General features: G+C 30.5%; 1 protein-coding gene across 3 annotated transcripts in view; it reads right to left on the bottom strand.

Annotated features, from left to right (window-relative positions):
• The window catches only part of LOC106668659, a 34,843-nt gene that overhangs the window by 11,733 nt on the left and 788 nt on the right, over positions 1–22,322 (bottom strand). The window contains exons 1-14 of one of the 3 annotated variants that reach the window (XM_024225645.1): positions 18,085–18,209; positions 15,474–15,596; positions 15,251–15,414; positions 14,565–14,747; positions 14,398–14,507; positions 14,153–14,337; positions 13,873–14,086; positions 13,568–13,821; positions 13,251–13,505; positions 13,051–13,195; positions 12,824–12,975; positions 12,599–12,763; positions 12,401–12,538; positions 8,288–8,430 (exon numbers count right to left, since the gene is read on the bottom strand). In XM_024225645.1, the coding sequence (XP_024081413.1) occupies positions 8,288–8,430; positions 12,401–12,538; positions 12,599–12,763; positions 12,824–12,975; positions 13,051–13,195; positions 13,251–13,505; positions 13,568–13,821; positions 13,873–14,086; positions 14,153–14,337; positions 14,398–14,507; positions 14,565–14,747; positions 15,251–15,414; positions 15,474–15,561 (2,196 nt within the window). In that variant the 5' untranslated portion in view covers positions 15,562–15,596; positions 18,085–18,209. Of the gene's footprint in view, positions 1–8,287; positions 8,431–12,400; positions 12,539–12,598; positions 12,764–12,823; positions 12,976–13,050; positions 13,196–13,250; positions 13,506–13,567; positions 13,822–13,872; positions 14,087–14,152; positions 14,338–14,397; positions 14,508–14,564; positions 14,748–15,250; positions 15,415–15,473; positions 15,597–16,152; positions 16,441–18,084; positions 18,210–22,322 lie in introns of those variants that run through there. The other 2 variants (XM_024225643.1, XM_024225644.1) reach the window with 2 other exon arrangements.

Raw genomic sequence — 22,322 nt, 5'->3', positions numbered from 1 at the left:
TCTAGACACGTAAACTCAATAATATGAAAACCTGAAAAATTAATAATTATTTTTATCTTATTATTTATAAATTAATTAATATTAATGAAAGGTTTTGGTTGAGATAAAAAAGTCAGCGACACGAGCGGGATTCGAACTCACGACCTTCAGCTAAATACGCCGCTACTCTACCACTTGAGCTAGCGATCCGCTCCGACACTCCCATCTCAACCTCACTTCTCGAATTTGGTTGTATGCATAGGTTGGTTTAATAATATCGATTTTGTGAATGCTTGTATTTTCTTTTTTAGTTTTTTTATCTCGGTTGTATTATTCTTTTTACTCATTCGTGTGTTTGAATGTTTAAAATTTAAATGATCCTAAAGCCATTTTTTTCTGCAATCTAGATAGTATTTTGCTAAAATTACTATTTCATTATGTCATAGAGATCTACCCTTTATTAAATTTATGGATATATTTGTAAGTTTCTATTCGATGTTTTGGTAACATTAACTACCAATCTCCCAGCCGGCTAATGGGCCCGAAGAGGCTTAAACAGAATAATTAATTCAGCCGAGACATTTCTCCATTTACCTCAGCGTCTTCTTCTAATTGAGAAAGCCAAAAACGTTGATTTTTTTAACAGAGTCGTTTCATCTCACCGGGTGAAATCTAATGCAGGCCCATTAAAGTGAAAATTAATTTTATGCCATCTCGGTTCTCTTAGCGATTCTCTCAGTTCCGTAACCGAGTCCTTCCCTGCGAAACATAACCGTACCACTCACGATTTAAAACTCCTGAGATATCTGACTAATTATCATCACGATTTTGTTTATATGTGCAGTGTTGCATTATTTCAATACAAATATTTATACACACGCTGATAAGTATAAATGAATAAAATTGTAAGATCGATTGATTCCAATTTTTCATTAAATTGGAGTAGTAGATAAACATTAAAAGAAAACTTTCGAGTTTTATACACAAAACTGAAAGCAAATCCGGTGTTTTCGCCGAAAGGATTTCTATTCCACTATTTTTAGGCTGACAACCATGGTTTTAGGGGTTAGGGGAAGGTACATACATAGAATTGAGTTAAGCAACCCCCAACTGCCCACTATATAACTATGTACGTCAAACTCTTTTCGTTTAATACTTTTATTTTGTGAATGACAATGCAAGACCTCACACAGCTAGGATCATTGGTGGTTACTTGGGGAACAGTATGTAGTCCTAACTTAAACACTAGCAATACCTTTGCGCCAAATTTTCAAATAGGGTAAAATGTCGCCCAGTGATGCCAGGGAATTTGCATGAATTAAGAATGGCGCTGTTGGAGGAGGTTAAAATATTCCACAGTACTACACTCAAAACCTCATAATCGATGCCCCGTCGAATGCAAGCAGTGATTAACGCAAGAGGAAAACCATACCTTATGATTGTTTCCATAGCAACATTTTTGGTAAAACTGTTTTTCACAGATTAATTTTTTATTATTATTTTTTTTATTTAGCTATATCATATATTTTTAAAAATATGCAGCAAAAAATAAAAATTATAACGATTGCAGTATTTACTAATAAAAATGTGGGTGGCCACTTAGTGTAGATAAAGTAAGACTAGTAAGAAATAAGTCCTTTCAACGTTATCAGATTTTCTAAAAAATTTATATACATACTTTTTGGGGGTACAAAAAACGAATATCAATTTTTTCTTATTAAAAAACTATTTAAACCTACTTTTTTACATCGCTCGGTCACAAATTTTGTATTTCTATATCTACGATACCTACCTGCTGCTAAATATAATTTTGATGTAGTGACCGAGTTGCGTAGAAAGGTGGATTAAAATATTTTTAGCGAGAAACGAAGTGTTACTATTTTCAAATAATAAAAATTCATTTCATAAAAATTCCTATTTAACGGCTTTAAATGATGCATAAAAAAAAATCTAAAACATTTTGGTCAAATTTACCGCAAGTGGAATATTAAAAACTCAGCGACATTCGTATTTTCGGTATTAATTAAATTATTAAATAAATATTTTTAGCAGTGTATTTAATTTTATAACCACAAACACGTACACAAGTAACAAAAAAATTAAAAAGAAACAAATTCTTCTGAAAAACTGAATTCTCCAGGAACGATTGTATCATCTCATCTAAGTGATAAAACCTGTTTGTCGGTAAAGAATTAAAAGTTGGCGTTTTTCCTAGGGCCGAATTCAGCTTCTGGGGGAAATAATTTCCCAAGAAAAAAGGAAATACTCCAGGTATAACTTGGACGGAATTCAATACTCCTGGAACCGAGTTTGGTATTGATTGGCCCCTCCGGAAGTTTTGTTCTGTGTGGAGACCTGAGAAGGGAAACTTTGTAAGCTGGAAACCTTCTTGAAGGCGTTTTCATAAACGAATTACATGAAAGACTTGTCTTGTCTTAGACAAGTCTTTCATTGCCCTAATCTATAGCTACTCTTCTTCCTTCCTGCAATTTCAACCTCAAAGAAAGGAAAAGTCAGTATGGGAAATTTCAACTGCGTATGAGAAAGTTACGAAAAGAAAAATTTACTTATAGAAAAAATTATAATATAATTTAACCAAAACGTTAGATTTTTAGATTTTTCTGGTCTGCAGGAAGATGAACCAAAAATTTGGCCAAATTTCAAAAATGTTAGACTTTAAATTAGAAGACGCTCAACAATTCGTACGTTTACCTGAGAATATTCTACACTATGATTACACTTTTACAAAACAGATATTTTCAAAATTGATGGAGTAAACAAACAGTCAGCGAAAATAACGTTTGGCCATCAGGAAAAGAATAAAACCTACTTTAACGGTTAACTTTTAAAGCTCAGAGAATCATCAAAAAGTCGTTTCGTGATATTGACTTAGCCCCACCTCCACTCCGCGGGTTAAGTCTAACTCCAACACACTGTCAACAGTTCTTCCATCCTTGTTCGATTTCTAATATTTTTAAAAGGTTTATGAACACATGACATAAAACATGTCTAATAAAAGTTAATCTCTCTTTCACTCTCTCTCTCTCTCACGCACTATCTCATTCTCGCTTGTCAAATCATTCTAACTGATACGCTTAAAAAATATAACTGTGACTAGACAAGATAAAATATTGACTAGAAAATGATACCAAATATACATGTATTTGTTGGGACATGTATTATTGTACATCCAATAAAACCTTCTAGACTTATTACGGCTCAATGACTAGATAAAATAAGTGTCTCAATGAAACAAAGGACTACGAATTTCTCAATAATTATATATAATTATTGCTAGACTTTATGTATTGTTTTAAATAATAGCCCTTGTACTAATTTGTACATTAGGCTAAACCCGCACGACTTCTGTGCGTTCAGAAATTGTTGGCCGTTCGCGCCGTTAAGGCAGACGATAAAAATCTCTCTCTCTCTCTCTCTATCTCTCTCTCTCTCATTCTTTCTCAATAGTCCCAAAACCTTAGAATTAATTTTTGATAAATACGTAAATTGGAATATACAAATTGATAAAAAACATGTAATAAAATACACTCCATTTTATACCAACTTAAAAAAATATTCACAACTAATAACAAAAACAAAGTTGAAATTGTATAAAGTTTTAATGCTTCCATATGTTACATACTGTTTAGCTGTAATATCACATCTAAATTACAACAATAACCATAAATTAAAGGTTGCCCTAAATTCATGTATAAGATATATAAGCAACCTAAAATATGATTCAAGAATGACAAAGCTTTAGACCTTTTGAAAATAGAAGACGTAATAAAATATAAAATATCAACTCTATTTAATAATATGAGATTGACGAATAAACCATCCTACCTAGTAGAAATGGTACAACCCATCCAATCAAAAATTACACGTTTAAATAAAAGGTACAGAAATCCATTATGCCGAACACAATCATACCAAAATTCATTTGTTCCAAGAAATATTCAACTGTATAACAAACTTCCCAATTATGTAAAAACATGTGAATATCAAAATTCGTAGAAAAAAAGCTCTAAAAGAATATCTCTCATGTTGATACTCCTAACATGATTAATAGATTAAAAGAATATACTTAACTTTTTAAACTTGCGTTTGTATAAAGGAAGAGTTTATAGAATTTAATTTTTCTATATGTTTGTAAAATCTTTGTTTAATTTAATTGATAATTAATTTTAATGGATCAGTTAGATACAACACTAAAAACGTTAAACAAAATAGTGTAATTCTAAAAAAAAGTAGAACTAATAAATGTAAAAATTCATGTTGTAAATGGATATCTACCATACTTTATGTAAAACAGATAATTTAAAGTTGTTGTTTTTGTTTGTTTTTTATATTGTGAATTATAAATTATTGCCCACGTTGGATGTAAGAAAGGTCCAAGAGTCCTAATTCTGCGTGGTTAAATAAGTGATATCAATCAATCAATCTCTCTCACTCTATCTCTCTCTCTCTCTCTCTCTCTCAATCTCTCGCTTTTTTTCTCTCACTCACTCTATCTCACCCTCTCTCTCTCTCCTCACTCCCATTTCTCTTTCTTTCTAATTTAGAAGATCGATAGAAGAGTGATCCTTAAAACCAAATGTTGCATAATTTGATAGTTTCGCCATCTTCACTGTGTCTGTATGACAACCAAACTGTGTTCATTACCTCGAAAACCACAGGTAGAAATCTCTTAACAAATAGACATTGAGGTCATTTATTTATAAAAATGTATACGGTTCAGATTGTTTTTATATATACAAAATATATTATGCTTCCACCCAAAATTCTTTATAACTTTTTTCATACACCCTCGTATTAAATTGATATAAACAAAAGGAAAATTTAAATTAATTCGTTTCGCAACAGTATTGTAGATAATAGGGTCTTATATTAAGTTTTTTAATGTTATTTTATTCTTGATTCTATGGATAGCGTAATTGGGAAATACTTGAGTATCATCGCCTTTCTTGTAAGCATAAGTCAAGTCCTTCATATGTATTTTGGTGGGACACGTGTTGGCGAAATTCGATTATAAAAGATGTGTTTTTTTTTAGGTCAAGGTTAAATTGTCTGTATTAAAGAACTCCTTTTTCTATATTTTTTAAAGTTATAAATGTTATTACGGTTGGACTTTTATTTTAAAAAAGCCTGAGTAATTACGATGTCAGTTTAGAACTGTGTTTAGTTACAAATGTAAGTTGGTTATTTGAGAACTTCGCAACTTTTACCTTGAAAGAGGTGTTGTGGTGCAGACATTGTACTCGAAATAAAACTTTGCTGTCGATTTGTTTTAAAACGAAAAACTTTTGTGAAGTTCAAATTATACGTTTAACACTATATTATTATTATTATCTATTGACTCGTTTATTATTTATCATCATATAACTGTCTCTAGAAGGACTTTGAAGAGTATAAGGAAAAATACCACGATAGAGAAAATCCTTTTTATTTATTGCTTCAACAGTTTGTTCTACTAATAGCTTAGAACATTATTGACAGGAGATTCAGAGGAAAGAAAGTTGTAGCCTTAACGGAGAAGATATAAGACCAAACTTTCCTAATAATTTCTGCTTTTTAACTCCTGTAATATAACGTTTATAGAACTGGAACTTTTTGTCCATTCAAAACGATCCCGTTATAGAAAATGAGATTCATTCTCACACACGAGCCTGGCTAAATAATGGCTCGACGGCAACTTGAAACAAAGTTAGGCAAAATTAGTTAACACCCCCTCGCGCCCATTTATTCGAAGGGAATCAATAACGGTAAGTTACTCTTCTGGATTTCAATTAATCCCGTTTGGACTGGCAAAAGTAAACAATTGACAATTTTAAAGTGTTTTTAATCAAAGAAATCACACATTCTCTTACATAAACACACAACTCTTTCACACTAAAGGCCTAATCACACTGAGATGCTTATTGCAATAGAAGAAGCTGAAATCTCAAATCATTTTGCGTTTCACGCGATCTGGACGAGCTTTTTTTAAATTTTTTGGATAAAATTGACGTTGAAAACAATAGTTATAACTGTTTTTCTTACTACCCAGATCCCAACATTCTCAAATTCTTTCAATAATTATTCAGAAATCGTGAGATGCGGTCTGGTGTGATGTAGGTTTCAGAAAAACATTTTCTTTATCGTGCAACGTTTCGATCTTTATTGAGGTCATCTTCAGGGCCTGGGATTTATACACATTGTTTACATTTAACAAATACATTTAGGATGTGGAAAAGTGAATTTATACAATGCAAAATATATTTTTTATATTCAATCAAAGTATTTCTACTCACTCAAAGTGTTTGTCTTCTGTTAATTGTGCCATTCTTGCGTGTCGTGTTGTGTTGGCACAATTACACAGAAGACAAACACTTTGAGCCCTGAAGATGATCTCAATAAAGATCGAAACGTTGGCACGATAAAGAAAATGGTTTTCTGAAACCTACATCACACCAGACCGCATCTCACGATTTCTGAATAATTATCGATTAACGGTCACTAATCAGCACACATAAATTATTTTTGTTTAAGTACATGAGAAAAAATTTCTTGTTTTAATGTGGGATTTTTTGAAAATGATTGGCTCTTAAAAAACACAATTTTTCGCATTTCTCAATTTAAAAGAAGAATCCTTTATATTTGTATATTTTATATAATTTTAATTTTAATATTAACTATAATTTATTTTCATATGGTCTTCTAAGAGCCCAATTATTTTATATTTTCAAAAACCCAAAATAAAAGGTCTATTTTTTAATTAAATAACTCCTTTAGCAATAGGAAAAAAGGCCGTTTAATTCTCCTATTTATTCTGTAATAAATGTATTTTTGTAGGTATGGTTATAAATTTTCAAATCTTAAATTAATATGTGGTGTTTAGTGACAGTTGGTTAGTGATTATTCGGAGATCGTGAGATGTGGTCTGGTGTGACGTAGGTTTTAGAAAAACATTTTCTTTATCGTGCCAACGTTTCGATCTTTGTTGAAATCATCTTCAGGGACTGGGATTTACAAATATTGTTTAAATTTAACAAATACTTGTAGGATGTGGAAAAAAGTGAATTTATACAATGCAAAAAAAATATTTTTTATATTCAATCAAAGTATTTCTCTCAACACGACACGCAAGAACGGCACAATTACACAGAAGACAAACACTTTGAGTGAGTAGAAATACTTTGATTGAATATAAAAAATATATTCTGCATTGTATAAATTCACTTTTCCACATCCTAAATGTATTTGTTAAATGTAAACAATGTTTGTAAATCCCAGGCCCTGAAGATGATCTCAATAAAGATCGAAACGTTGACACGATAAAAAAAATGTTTTTCTGAAACCTACATCACACCAGACCGCATCTTACGATTTCTGAATAATTATCGATTAACGGTCACTAATCACCACACATTCTCTCAATACTCCGAACCAGAAAAAATTATATCAAAACTAAATTCGTTTTTTTTTCTATTGCGCTGTATATGTACAGAAAACCCGTAGATAAGACATTTTTTATCTAGTTTTTCCTAAGCCAAAAAGAAGGCTAAATTAATATTTACATCGCCGCATCGTTTAAACATTGTCTGTAAAATTAAATAAATGATTTATTCCTTAAATCTTATGGCACCATGTCCAATTATTTTACTATCAATTAAAATGATAAATTAATAAATTGGTCAAAAACGTTTAAAAAATATACATTGATGAGGATCTTGCCATTTGAAAAAGTTAAGTTCTTATTCGGGGTCTATTTGGTTTTTACCAAAAACGTCCCAATAAAATTAAATTAAAATAAAGGGGGGAACTAACTAAAATTAAATTTTTTTGTAGATTGTCAATCAAAAGTAAAGCAAAAAACATAACTGTTTATATTATATTATCATATTATTTTCGACTATTTGCAAGTGTAGAAGTGGAATTCCTTACAAAAAATCCTAATACAACAATATCTTTCTCCCTTATCCATTGCACAATACAGTGAATTTCTAAATAATATTAAATATTTAATATAATTGTGAAATAAAACCAAAGTTACATCGTAAATTTACCAATTACGTTAAAACAAGTAAACAAAATAATAGTAGTTCACTTTAAAGGCTGTTGTAATAAAAATTGACGCAGATTTAATGATAGAAATGGTAAATTATATAAACTATAAATTATATGTTATATAATTGTAAATTTCCAAAGTCGCCCGGAAAATACTGTATTTGTTGTAATTTTTTTAATTTAATTTTTTTTTCGATGGCTCTAATTAATGCGGCCCTGATTTTAACATAGGTTGGGTTTGGAAGGACGGTTTACTTACTTTATGAGAAAGTTTTGAGAGTTGTGGCGTAGAAGTTCTTAATTGGGGATTTGAGTTTCTGTAGTTTATTTCCAGGGCTGATTTTAGCAAAGTTTTGCTCACTTCTGCGTTCGAACTGTTTCTCCTGCTCAACGAGCGGGGATCTGAAAATGTATTTTTAAAAAACACAAATTAAATACGAATTTTTTATTATTAACAAAACTATGACAGATGGTAACTGAAAATTAAATTCCCTCCCTAGGATGATTTTTGTTGCTAATACAAAAACGGAAGTCCTCTGCTTCTGAATAATACAATTTTGTATTTTTTTATGTTTAGCTATTAATATTCTAATAATTATGTCTGATTGAACAAATCTATTAATATTCGATACGAATTTGTTCTATTTTTGTTCAAAATGATTAATATTCCAAAGCGCGCAGATAGTTCCACTGTCTGCCTCATTCGCATGAAACGTAACATAAATTAAATGTATTATAATTATTTCTATTTATTATGTTCCATATAAATGTAATAACATTTATTATTTTATTTAGCTCCCCGTTTCAGTACGATAAACCCCTTTATGTTTCAGCATTTGTGATTTATTATATTATCATTGATTATGTTTATTTCTTTTAAAAACAATCCTCTAGAAGACAAACAGAAAAAGCAAAAGCAACATTAAGGTAAAATAATCCACGTTATATTACGAAAAGAGATTAGGAACTGGAAAAACTTAAAAATGTTCGTCCATCCGTCTTGTATTTGTCGAAAAGAGGTCTGTAAGGTAAAATCCCCCTCCCAAAAAAAATCAAATCGTCTTAAAAACCCTTTAAAGTTTTTAAATACATCCTTTTGCAATAGAAAATAGGCATTTTTGTGCTGGATTCGCCGGGGGAAAATTGTTTTCTTACCAGTGTCCAGTGTTTTTCCACTTAAAAATTCACAACTCATCTGGATTTTATCTACATCCGACGGTATTACAACCCTTGAAAAGCGGAATATATCCACATTCAGCCTACGTCAATGGTGTTTATATTTAATGCTTTTTTAAATAAGAAAGAGAATGACGAAATCAACAAAAACTCATCAAACGTTTTATTTTATATCTCCGGTTCTAATTTAAGTACGGAGGACAGATTTTTTCCCTTATGGGTAGTTTATAGGAAACTACATTTTCTATTTTTGAACCCACATTCGTTACCAATCAAAGACAAGAAATTATTGACAGAATAACTGTAATAACAGGTCGTGTAGTGATAAAGTTATAGCTCTTAAGAAGAAACTTGCTAATTACGGACGTTCTTGCCGTTTTATGTCCCGGTTGGATCTCTGCGTTGCTCGATCAGAGGTTGTGACGTTAATATTGACAATACATAATTTGTTAAGTACGAGATTGCTGCAATTAAGCTCAAACGTGGTACTTCAAGTACTACATAAAATATGATGAATTTCTCTGAAGTGTAGCGATGAATTTTAAAACATATCCCGTGTAACATCGATCATAAAATTAAACTAACCTACACTTCTAAAACTTCACTAAAACAGAAAGCATTAACTATGTAAAATTTAAACAATGTTTATAAAGAAGGCCCTGAAGATGATCTCAATAAAGATGGAAACGTTGGAACTATCTCCGAATAATCATTAAGTATTAATTTCTTCTTGGGATTTTTCTTTGAAATAATATGATTTTAACTCTTTCAATAGCATCTTTCAAGGAAATTTTCCTTGCACGAGATTATAGAACCGATTTTTCTAAGATAAGATTGTTGCTTTTTATTTTGTTTTTGATGCGTCAAAAATTTTACTTTTAGTGAAATGTGCTACCTGACAATAAATACGATACAGCTCAAACATTGCCCCTTTCAGGTCAATGAAAAACTATGTAAACAATAATAAAATAGAAGAAGTGTGTGAGAGCAGACAATTCTGTGACATGGGTGCACCAGATGCGGTTATCTCTGACAAACTATATCCTAAAATTAATATAAAAAATAAAATCGTCATTAGGTTTAAACCAACCGAGTCTCAAGTATCTACAGAATTGTAAATATCAAATCCGAAGTTCATGCCATATGGCTTAAAGCTCGTTAACAGGAAACCGCTTCGGAATGCGGTAACGAGGAGCAGCATCTACCCCCGTTTATTGTACAAAACACACGCAGTATGGTGAAACAATTCACATGGCGTGAATTAGCACCGAAAACCGTTTAACGACAAATAATTATTAACAGGAGGAATTTCGATTTAGCCTGGCACATCTCAAGCGAGTTTTCGCCTGGAAATAATTATATCAGGCGGTGAGAAATCCGATTGGATTTACGCGGTCGGAGGCTAACCGACGTGTTGGATATAATAAAACTTAAAATATCAACAAAACAGATTTTCCGGTTGATTTTGGTTTATTTTGAACACGCCGGCTTAACCGGGATTTGATCAAGTTACAGGATGAAGAATGTTGATATAAAATGGTACATATCAACGACTAACATTTAACAAGTAAAACTTATTTATTGAAGAAATGTTGAGCTTTTCATTCTTAATTATTGTAATTAGTTCGATTCTATTTACTCCATGGTTTATTGAGTAGGTTAAAGTAATCATATTTTGATAAACCAGCTTGAGGCAATTGTGGTTTATCAAATTGCTTAAAATCAAGACGTTTAACACCTTAATCCGGCAAACAAACGGTTTTACTCATTTTTCACCGAAAATTCTGCACTGGATTTACATATGAATATTTACAAGGTTCTAATTGCGGAGAAGCCATGGCCAAGAATTAGGCCGGAATATGGATCGAGGAATATAATTCAACGTGTAAACTTCAATAATGATAAAATGTTTATGCATGGAGAGAAAACGGCTTGTGAATAATGTAGAGTTGATTTCAAACTCTTTCTGGACATGCAGGTCAGTAAATAATAAAAATTTATGAAACGTCAATGATGCAAGCGTCCTAGACTGAATTACAAGGCACTGGTTTCACCGTAATAAAATAATGAATGGGGGGAAATGGCACAAAGGGACTTTATACATAAAATACACCTGTAATATTGACTTTTGAATAGAAAATTTAAAAGTTCGTTGCGTAAATCGTAGATTTAACATTTTAACAGATTCGCCAGGGGCGTCGGTGGCCGTAACGGTTTAGGCGTTGACACGGCGCTCATTACTGTAAGGTAAAGATCATGGGTTCGAATCCAGCGGCCCTGCATTCGAACCCGACATACTTACAAATGGGCTTTTAAAAATAAAATTAAAAAAAAAAAAACAGATTCGCCAGAGCGAAATACACTGCAGTAAATTATGTAATGGTCGTTTTCTTTCCAACGCCTTTTTTTCTTTTCAAACGACAAAACCGTTTTATTTAAATCGCTTACGATCAACTTTTTTCCCTTGGCGAAAAAGTTAGCGAAAGCTCCTTTCGGAAAATTCAAGCAAACAAACGGCAATTGAGTTTATATATTCGAAAGAAGGTGGTAACAAGTCATTGAGAACAATAAATTGATTTACAACTTAAGATCCGTGGGGAGGAGCTTTTATTTATTAAGGGATTTAACTCCAGTTCTGACTAGATGGAACACTACAATGGTGAGAATGATTGCCTTTAATGTCATTTGCCGTCGACGGCAAACTTCTACCCTCCAGCTATTTCATCCCACTTGCAGCCTTTATTTAAATAATCGCATAATTCTTCACTCGTTTGAACGAAAATTGTGATTTTAAAAAATTGTAGTTTTCTTCTAACGTTTTGATTGTTTAAAATATTCTCCATCAAACTAGATAGTTCGTTTTTTTTTTCAAAATGAAGAACCAACTATTCACAAAATTGATTATGTAAATCTCCTATTCCTCTTATTTTTTATATCCATATATGTCACAAGTTTTAAACTAAGTTGTCTTCGACTAATTGAATAATTAAATAATGAGTAAGCTAAAAGAAAATACATACAAATCAATATTTTGATTTTAACCATACTTTCTTATATTTATTATTAAGAAAACATACAAGATTAAATGAATACCTTATTTCTGTTTAATTAGAACTTTAATGCTTAAATTATTGAAAAATCATTGTTGTGTCGTTGATTTTGACTTATTTTACAGAAAAATAAATTTTTTATTCACCTGTAAGGGAAGAAAGTGATCCCCTGTGGTTGAATCTTATCATCAAGCTAAGTCTCTCACAACTTTCGGATAGCTTTTCTTTTTCGTCCTTCTCTAAGTCATCTCTCTCTGAATTCAACTTTTCTACCTCAGCGTGATCTATTGAAATCGAACTTTGAGCAACTTTCGGTCAATTTTTTTTTTCACAGAATCACCTACCTTTTGCATCTTCTTTGTCGTTGGTGTATTTGTGGAGCCAAAAGAAATGGAGGATGCCGTAAATAGTACCAGCCACGACTGACATTAAACCCATAAGTTTGAACGACTGTCTTATGCCAACTTTTTCTATTAGTAAACCACCGCAGAAACTACCGCTTCCTCTACCTTTAAATTTCTAAAAATGTAAATATATGTCCATTATGTTTAATTTAAATACGTTTGTACCGAGGCTAAAGTGGGCCATTCCTAAAATTCCTATTAATGTAGCGAGTAAATTTTTTGGTGCGATGACTGTGCAGTAAGTAGCTGCTGCGACCCACATGAGATGGACAGATAATGATTCAATGGCCTCAAAAGGAAAACACCACCAAGCGTCACTGTCAAAAATAAAAAACACAGATTAAAATTAATAAATAAGGTAAGCAACATATTTACTTAATTATTATGCTTACTATATAAATGAATATCCTGTCAGTCTTGCAGCATGGGCAAAAAATGCGATCACTATAATATTGACATGGCCTATTTTGGTCGTGATTTTCTCAGCTCCGTACAGGAAAGGAATGCTACTCAGCGTTCCCACAGAAACAGTGATTCCTACATTTTTGTATTATTGTATATTGTTTAAAATATAATTGAATTTTTGACTCACCGAGTAAATAATTAGATGCACCGAGTTCTTTCAAATATAAAAATAAGTAGGATTCAATGAAACCCCAACAGTTTCCAAGAATAAATAAAAACACAACAAACATCATGACATGGGGCATTTTTATAAGCTTCAACATGTCTTTCATTAAATTGTCATTCGGTAATTTGGCACCGACAGGCATCAAAAGTACAGCCAAAGAAGATAACGCCATGAGAACAGTGTATGTATAAAAGGCAGCAGAATAATCAGTATACCCTTTTAAAAAAATGTTTGATTTTGTAATTATATATATATAGTTTGATTATTAACAAAATTACCAAGGTTTCTACTGCTATAGTCGATAAGCACCCCAGAAAGAGGAGAAAAGATGGCCATTCCAAAAGTAGAAAAAAGCCGTTCTCTTCCGAATTCACCACCATATTCCTGCACCATTGTAAGTGCAATTGGATCCATTACAGTTACTGAAGCTGCAAGCATTGTGGTGCCCAGAAATCGCAGTACAAAGTATATCCAAAAGACATGATCGCCAGACTCCTTGTAGTCAGGAGGGCAGACTTCAGGACCACCATCCCTACACTTTTCTATGAATACTGCTTGCAAATATGTACAATGTTTTCATTACCTGAATTGGCAGATTTGAAGCATACAGTCTGCTGCTAATTCTTTCAGCGTTCCATATGTCAGATTCGTTGCCATTACAAATCCTCCGCATCTTAGATCCGATTCCTCCAAAGCTGTAAAATTAACACCGTTGTCGACCAACAGTTTTTCGCTAAAGTGCTGGCTGAAATCTGTTTCAGTTCCTTCCTCAGCGCTTTCAGGTTCTATGTCTATCCCTAAGGCAAAAATTATATAAATTAAATTTCTATTTAATCAGCAGATTGCGTAAGCTTTGAACAAACCAAGGGTTTGCGACGCTCCAGCAAGGTCAGTATGCATATCGATAATAAATAAAGCTGACTGTTGTGAATTATTTTGTGGAATTTCTTCTTTCGGAAGGGTAATATTTGTTGGTAAAGTTTCATTTTTTGGTTTACCTTTCATAGTACTATTTTTTGCATTCCCTGTCATTCCTTTTTTCTTTTTTCTAAACAAGAAAAATTGTTTATAAAATTATTTTAATTAAATAACTAGCTTATTATATTACTGTGTGGTTGTCCCAATTTTTTTATTTTCAAAATGGAACTGAAGATCCTTTTCATGGACAAAAGCATCGTGTTGGTGAGGAGAATTGTAATACGGTTGGCACCATGCATTCTAAAAATGTATTTAATTTATTACTGCTATAACAGTGATTATTATAATTTTTCTAACTCCATGTGGTGGCTGTATGAATGTAGGTGGTTTCACAGCAATGCTATGATGTATCCCCGCCAAAAGACCAGGCGGTTTGACTGAAGAATTTCTAAGTAGGCAATGGTCATAACAGTCGTCTAAGATTAAATTCAACTCCTCATCATCGGGGCATTCTCTACTTGGACATGGACTCCACCATACCTAAAATATTATCTCTATATAATTTAGCCAAAATATTGTTAAGTTAAAATTACCATAAAACACAATTATCAAATGCATTTTCTATTAAAGTAAATCTTCATTATTTGATTTTTTTTTATTTTTCGCTCAAAAAAGCTTTTAGTTTATGCTTTTAGTGCACTGATAAGGCTTATTTTGAGCTAGTTTACCCTTATTACATATTTGTTCAACCAATTTCACATTAATGACCGACCATATCACGTGCAAAATTTATAGCCTATAAATCTTTTTTTAACTGATTTAATATTTTTCTTTACATCGCATTTTTACAATTATAAACATGAGAGATAATTTTTATTTATCTGCATATACACACTGAGATTATCTCTATAATTTTTACCATCAATTATAACTGATTATTAAGATGGTAATAAAAATCATGCAATAAATAAGTTATGTAGTATACTAGAAATGTACAAAAACGCTAAAAGTAATGTGAGAGGATTAAAACCTTCATTTTATACCTCTACTTTGCCTGTTTCTGGATGGCGCAGAACGTACGCCAGTGGTACCATCCCTGGAATTTCCTGCTGCGGGATAAGCATCAGCGAATGGTGGAACAGCCCATTGAGTACGAGTGAGAATATCACAACGGATTTATAATGGCCAAATTTGTCGACAAGAAACCCTGGGGGGAAAAATCATTTTCCTGATACCGTTAACTTTATGGTGAAAATAATTTTGTACCTGTCACCGGAGGGCTGAGAAATGTTGTGAGAGGAAGCGCTAAGTAGATTATTGCGATTTCTTCTACTGTTAAACCGATACTTTGCATATGAATTGTCAGAAAAGGTAATAAAGACGCACTAGCTGAAAAATAGAAAAGTAATATGCAAAAACAAGAAATAAGAACAAGGAGTACTGACTGTTAAAATGTAATTTTATATTTTTCAAAAATTGCCAGGACCTTTACAATGGAATAAACAATATTTCTTTTAATTATATTTAAAAAAATTAATTATCAAAATACTATAAATTAAACAAAATGGAACAATAGGAAAAATGTTCGATCAAAAATTATAGGTGTAAATTTAAAATTTTAGATCCTTTTCTACATAATTTAGTATGTTTTTTTAATAATTTTATCATACTAATTATTTGGTTATGAACTGTTACAAATGTCCATCTAATGTAATATGTTGTTATAATTTAATCATTTTTAACACATGTGCCAGAAATTAATAAGGCTCTTTTTAATAAACCCACTCATCCCATAGAGGTATGCACCAAAAACGTATGAGATGGATTTCACCCCAATAACCAGAAGCCTATAAATATTTTTATATGTAAGACTTCTAGGTATTTTGTATTTATTCATAAATGTTAATAATAAGTATAGTACAATTGGGAACAGTTTAATACCAACCTCCATACATCATGAAAAGTGTTACTTTGAGCATGAGCAGATTTGGATTTATCCCAAACTTGTCACAGTACTTTTCAAACCTGGATATGTTTTTGTGCAGTTCTTTTTCAGGCTGAGCCATAGTTTGTAAATTTCGTCCAGCTCCCCAAAAATTTTTGTTACCGCCGTCCGATTATCAACTAAGTAACCCTTTTTACAGGACTACCGTTCAGGGGAGTTATTTATTATTTTATCACTAATCTTCTATGATTATCTGGGAATAAATATTTACCCTCCAGAGATTGTTAGACACTAATCTTGTGTTTACATAATTTCCAATGCTTTTAGCATATGGTTCGCTTGATTTAATTAAGATTCATAAAAAAGTTTATAATAAAAGTAATTTTATAAATGTTGCTGAAGTAAAAAAAAAAATTAAAGTTTCATTTATAAAATTATTTCAACCAATATTATCTGTTACGGAAAAAATCAATAATTTTCAAAAATATCCAAGATTTGCCCAGATCTTAAATAACAGGTGGCTATAATATTAATAGATAACGTCAGAGTTTCGTTCAAATATTAATTTCCTGTTGCCTCAAATTTAATTTAATTTAAAATAAATTTTGTAATTAATTAGAAGATAATGTAGTAATGCATTTTTAGTATTTTTTTTTCTATAGGTAACTACATGTTTGTCATAAATCTGACAACTTAAAACAGTTTTGCTAGGGCCAGTTTAATCTACTGGAGAATGCTTAAAGAAAAACAAAAATCTCTTTTATGGGTAAAATTCTTCAAGAAACTCAATGAAAGCAAATGTTAAAAGTGAATGAATATTCTGTACATTCTTTGTTTTAACAAAACACACTAACAAGAATCTATAAGGAAGATTATACGAGAAATTATATTGTGAAACGTTATGGTGAGGGACACAAGGTGATGAACCTTTAGCTTGATCATCTATGATCATCCTAAACTTGCCAATCCTTAGAACAATCATGGTTGATCAAGCTACAAAAAAAATTATATGCTAGTATATTTATAAGATATTTTATTGGCTAACTTCATAACATCACCTATAACTTTTGTAATGCCTTTATATTTTATACGCACAGTCATAAAAATAAAATAACAAAAAAATTTTAAATAAAATTTCAGTTACAATTAAGAATAAGTGTTACTTATTTTATATTATGAAGGAGTTGGATTAACATAATTGATATCACTAGATTATAAATAAAACATAAAACAACAAAATAAAGTCAATCAAGTAATCATCATTGTTTAGGTATCATTTTATCAATATTATACAACGAAATACCACTGTTAGTGATTAGAGATTTTTCCACAAATTCATAATTATTATAATTATTCTGAAATCGTAAGATGCGGTCTGGTGTGATGTAGGTTTCAGAAAAACATTTTCTTTATCGTGCCAACGTTTCGATCTTTATTGAGATCATCATCAGGGCCTGGGATTTATAAACATTGTTTAAATGTAACTAATACATGTAGGATGTGGAAGAAAGTGAATTTATACAATGCAAAAAAAAAATATTTTTTATATTCAATCAAAGTATTTCTACTCAGAAAACAAACACTGAGCTAGTAGAAATACTTTGATTGAATATAAAAAAAATTTTTTTTTTGCATTGTATAAATTCACTTTTGTCCACATCCTACATGTATTTGTTAAATTTAAACAATGTTTATAAATCCCAGGCCCTGAAGATGATCCCAGTAAAGATCGAAACGTTGGCACAATAAAGAAAATGTTTTTCTGAAACCTACATCACACCAGACCGCATCTCATGATTTCTAAATAATCATCGACTAATGGTCACTATCACCACACATAATTATTTTAATTTGTACATATTATTATCCAACCATAAAACAACAGATAATCAGTTTTGAGGTATCATAATAGTATTAATTTTCTGTACTCACTCTACTGATGACAAGCCATTAATCCCATAAAAAAAAAAATTTAACCAAAATACAATACTCGCATTTTCAGTTATTCCTCATAAGAATGAATGAACAAGAAAACAAGAAAACAATGAAACAATAAAAAATAAATTAACTTTAAACTGAAAATCTTTTTTTATTATTATTAGTACTAGTATTAAAGCGTATAAGGAATCTCGAGTGATTAATTGAAAAGCTGATTTTTCCTAATCTTCATTGATCGTGTCTTTCTGTCACCGAATAAGATTTAGTACTGAACCCATCAAGCATTATAAAGCATTATTTTGAAGCCTTGTAGATAAGTGATTTTATCGTTTATCTCTCATCACTTTTTGACATAAAAATATATATTTAAAATAATTCTTATCTCAATGTCAGTACATTTGTTAAATGCAATTTCTTAAGAAACTGTTCCTGTTTTATTTTATTTATTCTTTTATTTACCTAGGCTTTGTACAATTGCTTAAATAAAATATGTAATATATAACAAAACATGCATGCATAAAACAAAAGTTCTTTGTGTAAGTTTAAACATTAAAACATTTGTGAATAGACAAATATATTTTAACATTCATTATATTTAAATTTAAATATTAAAAACATATATAATGAGCAAAACTTCATGGACCTAAAGCAGGTGGAGATCAGTAGTTGATAAGCAGAACAGCACAAGCAGGGATTTTTAGACTCTTGCCTTCGGGAGCCAGCATCGTGAACATCTAGATTTTTATTCCTCTTGGAAAACAAAATCATCAAATGTCATGTTAAATCATCCCTCTGGCTTCTTGTTTCAACATCCTGATCTTCTGGAAAGAGTCCTCGTCTTGTTAAAAAAAAAGTCCTGAATATCCCGTCCTTACCTTCCATGATTTCAGACCCATTATAACCCTAACTCAGTGAATGGTATGCTTATAATAATAATAATAATAATAATCTTTATTTATGGCATACAACGCCAATCACAACATACATTTGTACATCGTTACATATTATTACATACTTGCTTATGCAGCTTTTTCTTAAACACACGAATTGAGTTGGAAAATAAGTCCACTTGCAAAGAATTGACAAAATGACACATTCTCATAATTGGTGCTGATTGCAAATAGTTAGTTCGACAGAAGGGGATGTAGAATAGATTTTGATATCGAGTTACCTTTTGTGGAACATTGAACATAATTTTCGATAACATTTCAGGACATACTGTTATGTAATTTAGCAATTTAAATAAAAATCTTAGATGATCATAAGTAACAATTTATAAATTTATTTTCATTTTATAGGCAAGGTATCTTAAAAATTTGTTTTGTACTCTTTCAGTTTTATCAATATACCTTATGGTGACCAGATTGTTGAGTTGAACTCAAGAATGGACCTGACTAATTTTAATACAATTTATATTTTTAAATTCTGATGTATTTCATTTTATGATTCCAATGAGTTTTAAAGCTTTGTTAATAATTAACTCTATATGTTCCTTGAAGGAGAGGGTTTTATCAAATAAAATCCCTAAATCCTTAATGAAACACAGTGCTTTATCTTACGTTAGATATACAATAATCACAAACAATTGGATTTACGTTTCTATAGAACATTTACATTTACTACTATTAAGGTACATTATTATACCAGTTGACTAGTTCATTAATATCACGTATTTTATCGCAGTCCGTTGGAGTTTTTATGACCTTATAAATTTTTAAGTCATCAGTAAAAAGCTGAATTTTGCAATGAGACAAACATTGAGATATACCATTTATAAAAATGATAAATAATAGAGGGGAGAGATGCCTGCCTTGAGGTACTCCAGACGATACTTTTATTGGTTCCAATTGTACATTGTTTAAAGAGACTATTTGTGTTCTCTTTCTAAGAAAATCAGAAAGCCATTTTAACATTGTACCATGTATGCCTACTGCTTAGCACCTTGTGATTTACTTTGTCAAATGCCTTGCTAAAGTCTGTAAAGATTACATCCATTTGGCAATTATCTTTGAATGCATCAAGTATGTCCTGTTGGAAGCACAGTAGATAGGTTAAAGTGGACTTATATCAAAGTCACGATAGCTCAAGTAGTAAGACCAGTGGTGTATTGAGCCGAAGATCATGGGTTCGAATCCTGCTTGTCCCACTAACTTTTTCATCTCAACCAAGACATTATATTAAATGTATAATTAATTAAAATAGAATTTTATGTTGTTTCATTTTTTAATTATCTTCTTATATCGAAGAAATTTGATTTTATTATTATGATTATTACAATTAATTAAGGTTTTTAGTTGAGATAAATTTTAATTGTAATATATTAATTGGTCAAGCGAACCATGAAATTAGTGAAATTATGATTATTGATTTTCATACTACTTTGATCTAAATATACAGCTGTAACATTGATTGTATGTTTAGCAAAAAATAATGAAAAAAAAATCTATGAACGACTGCAATAAAAATGTTCAAAATTATCTTAATTGTTGTAATAAAAATTTATCTGGAATAATAAGCTTTCATTTACACCTTTACATCATTTATTTGCCTGCTTCTATCATAATTCTGTATATTAAATATCAAGAATTGTATTGTAACATGTTCCATAAATATATTATAATGCATTAAAAATTATAGGGAATAACAGAAAAATGCTAACATTTTTATTTTTCATTTTCAATCATTTGCAATGATTCAATTGAAAGTCAATTATTACTAGAAACACCATACATCATATTATTAGTTGGTTTTGAAGTATGAATACAAAAAAGCATATTTATTAATATTTGGAATTGCTTGCAAATATAAGATATATTAGAGCAAATAATAAAGATATAAAATAATATCTTTGTATGGTTTATGTGTTATTTTGTTTTGGTTCAATTTTTTTATGCTGCTATTGTGTAAAAATGTATTATAAGTTAATTTGAGAAAGTTTTAATATTTAGAAATGAAAATATATAACATAATTTGTGCAGCTATCCCATTGATCTAATCGTGGTGAAAGACTGCAAAAATATACTTATTGTTAGTCTTAAGTATACATGTTTTAAATTGAAAGCTCTGTTTTTGTTTTATAAGTAGTTTCGCATTCTCAAATATTGGAAAATTTTCCAGTTAATAACACCTAATATTGCTTTTATCTTGATGACAATAAAAAGTAGTTGGTGTTTACAAAATGGCAAACAAAGAAAATATCTTTATTGTGTTTTTTTATCATTTTTATATTGGAAGATAATATTTTTTTACAAGATGTTCAATAGGATGTTATTACCTTTAAATTAATTGTGTTGACGGCTAAAAAAGTGACCATCCTCAATACATTGTCTTTTTTCTTAAGCCAATTTTAGTGTAATACAAAATTTTATTTTTGGTAGTAAAATGGGAACAAACAAACTCCCTACAACATATTTATAGAGTATAAACATAACAATCAGAACAAATCTTATATTACGCTAAGCAGTGTTAGAATTAAAACTTCCAATTATAATAAAAAAGACAAAAGTAATGATCTAATTATTTTGAATAACTAGGAGATATGATCTAATGGTTTGTGAGGAACTAATGGATATATTTATTTGTAGAATCTTTTGAATAAGGTTATTAACTATTTTCTGGAGTGAGTTGATACCGCATTTGAAGAAGATAATCAAGAGGAATATGGAAGAAAGCCTTTGATTATAGAGTGGAATTTGGAAATTTAAATGAGAAAATAATAAGGAACAATCGATTCTATTATTTATAAATAAAAACAAAGAGATTATAATGCAGATAAATGTGCAGTAGATTGAAAATGAGGAATATTATGCAAAATATAAGGAATTTAAAGAAGATGAATGTAAATAATTTATTTCAAACTTGTTCTAAAGAATGTTTCTGCCAGAGAAGATAATTCAAGATTAGAATGGACAAGGGAGGAAAAGATATGTTTAAAGGCTATTATATTTATAAAATTATGAGCATTGCGGGATATGAAACCTAGCACCTAAAAAGGTTTTATTTAGTATCAAGTAGTGAAAAGGATATATTGGGCTAAAATATGACTCCTAGGTCAATACAAACAATATAATTGTTTTAATATAATTAACACAATATTATTAATAATATAAGGGGAGAAATGTTTTTAGAGCCACAGTAGAAAGACATTACAGAAGTTTTTGAAGCATCCATTTTTATGAAACCAACGAATTATTCCTGAGGAAGACTTTTGTAAAAGGAATTAAGTCCTAAGT

The sequence above is a fragment of the Cimex lectularius genome, unplaced genomic scaffold, assembly GCF_000648675.2.
Source record: "Cimex lectularius strain Harlan isolate CLEC.00 unplaced genomic scaffold, Clec_2.1 scaffold111, whole genome shotgun sequence".
Taxonomy (NCBI): domain Eukaryota; kingdom Metazoa; phylum Arthropoda; class Insecta; order Hemiptera; family Cimicidae; genus Cimex; species Cimex lectularius.
Note: the sequence above shows the minus strand (reverse complement) of the source record. Positions and strands in the feature narration are given on the sequence as shown.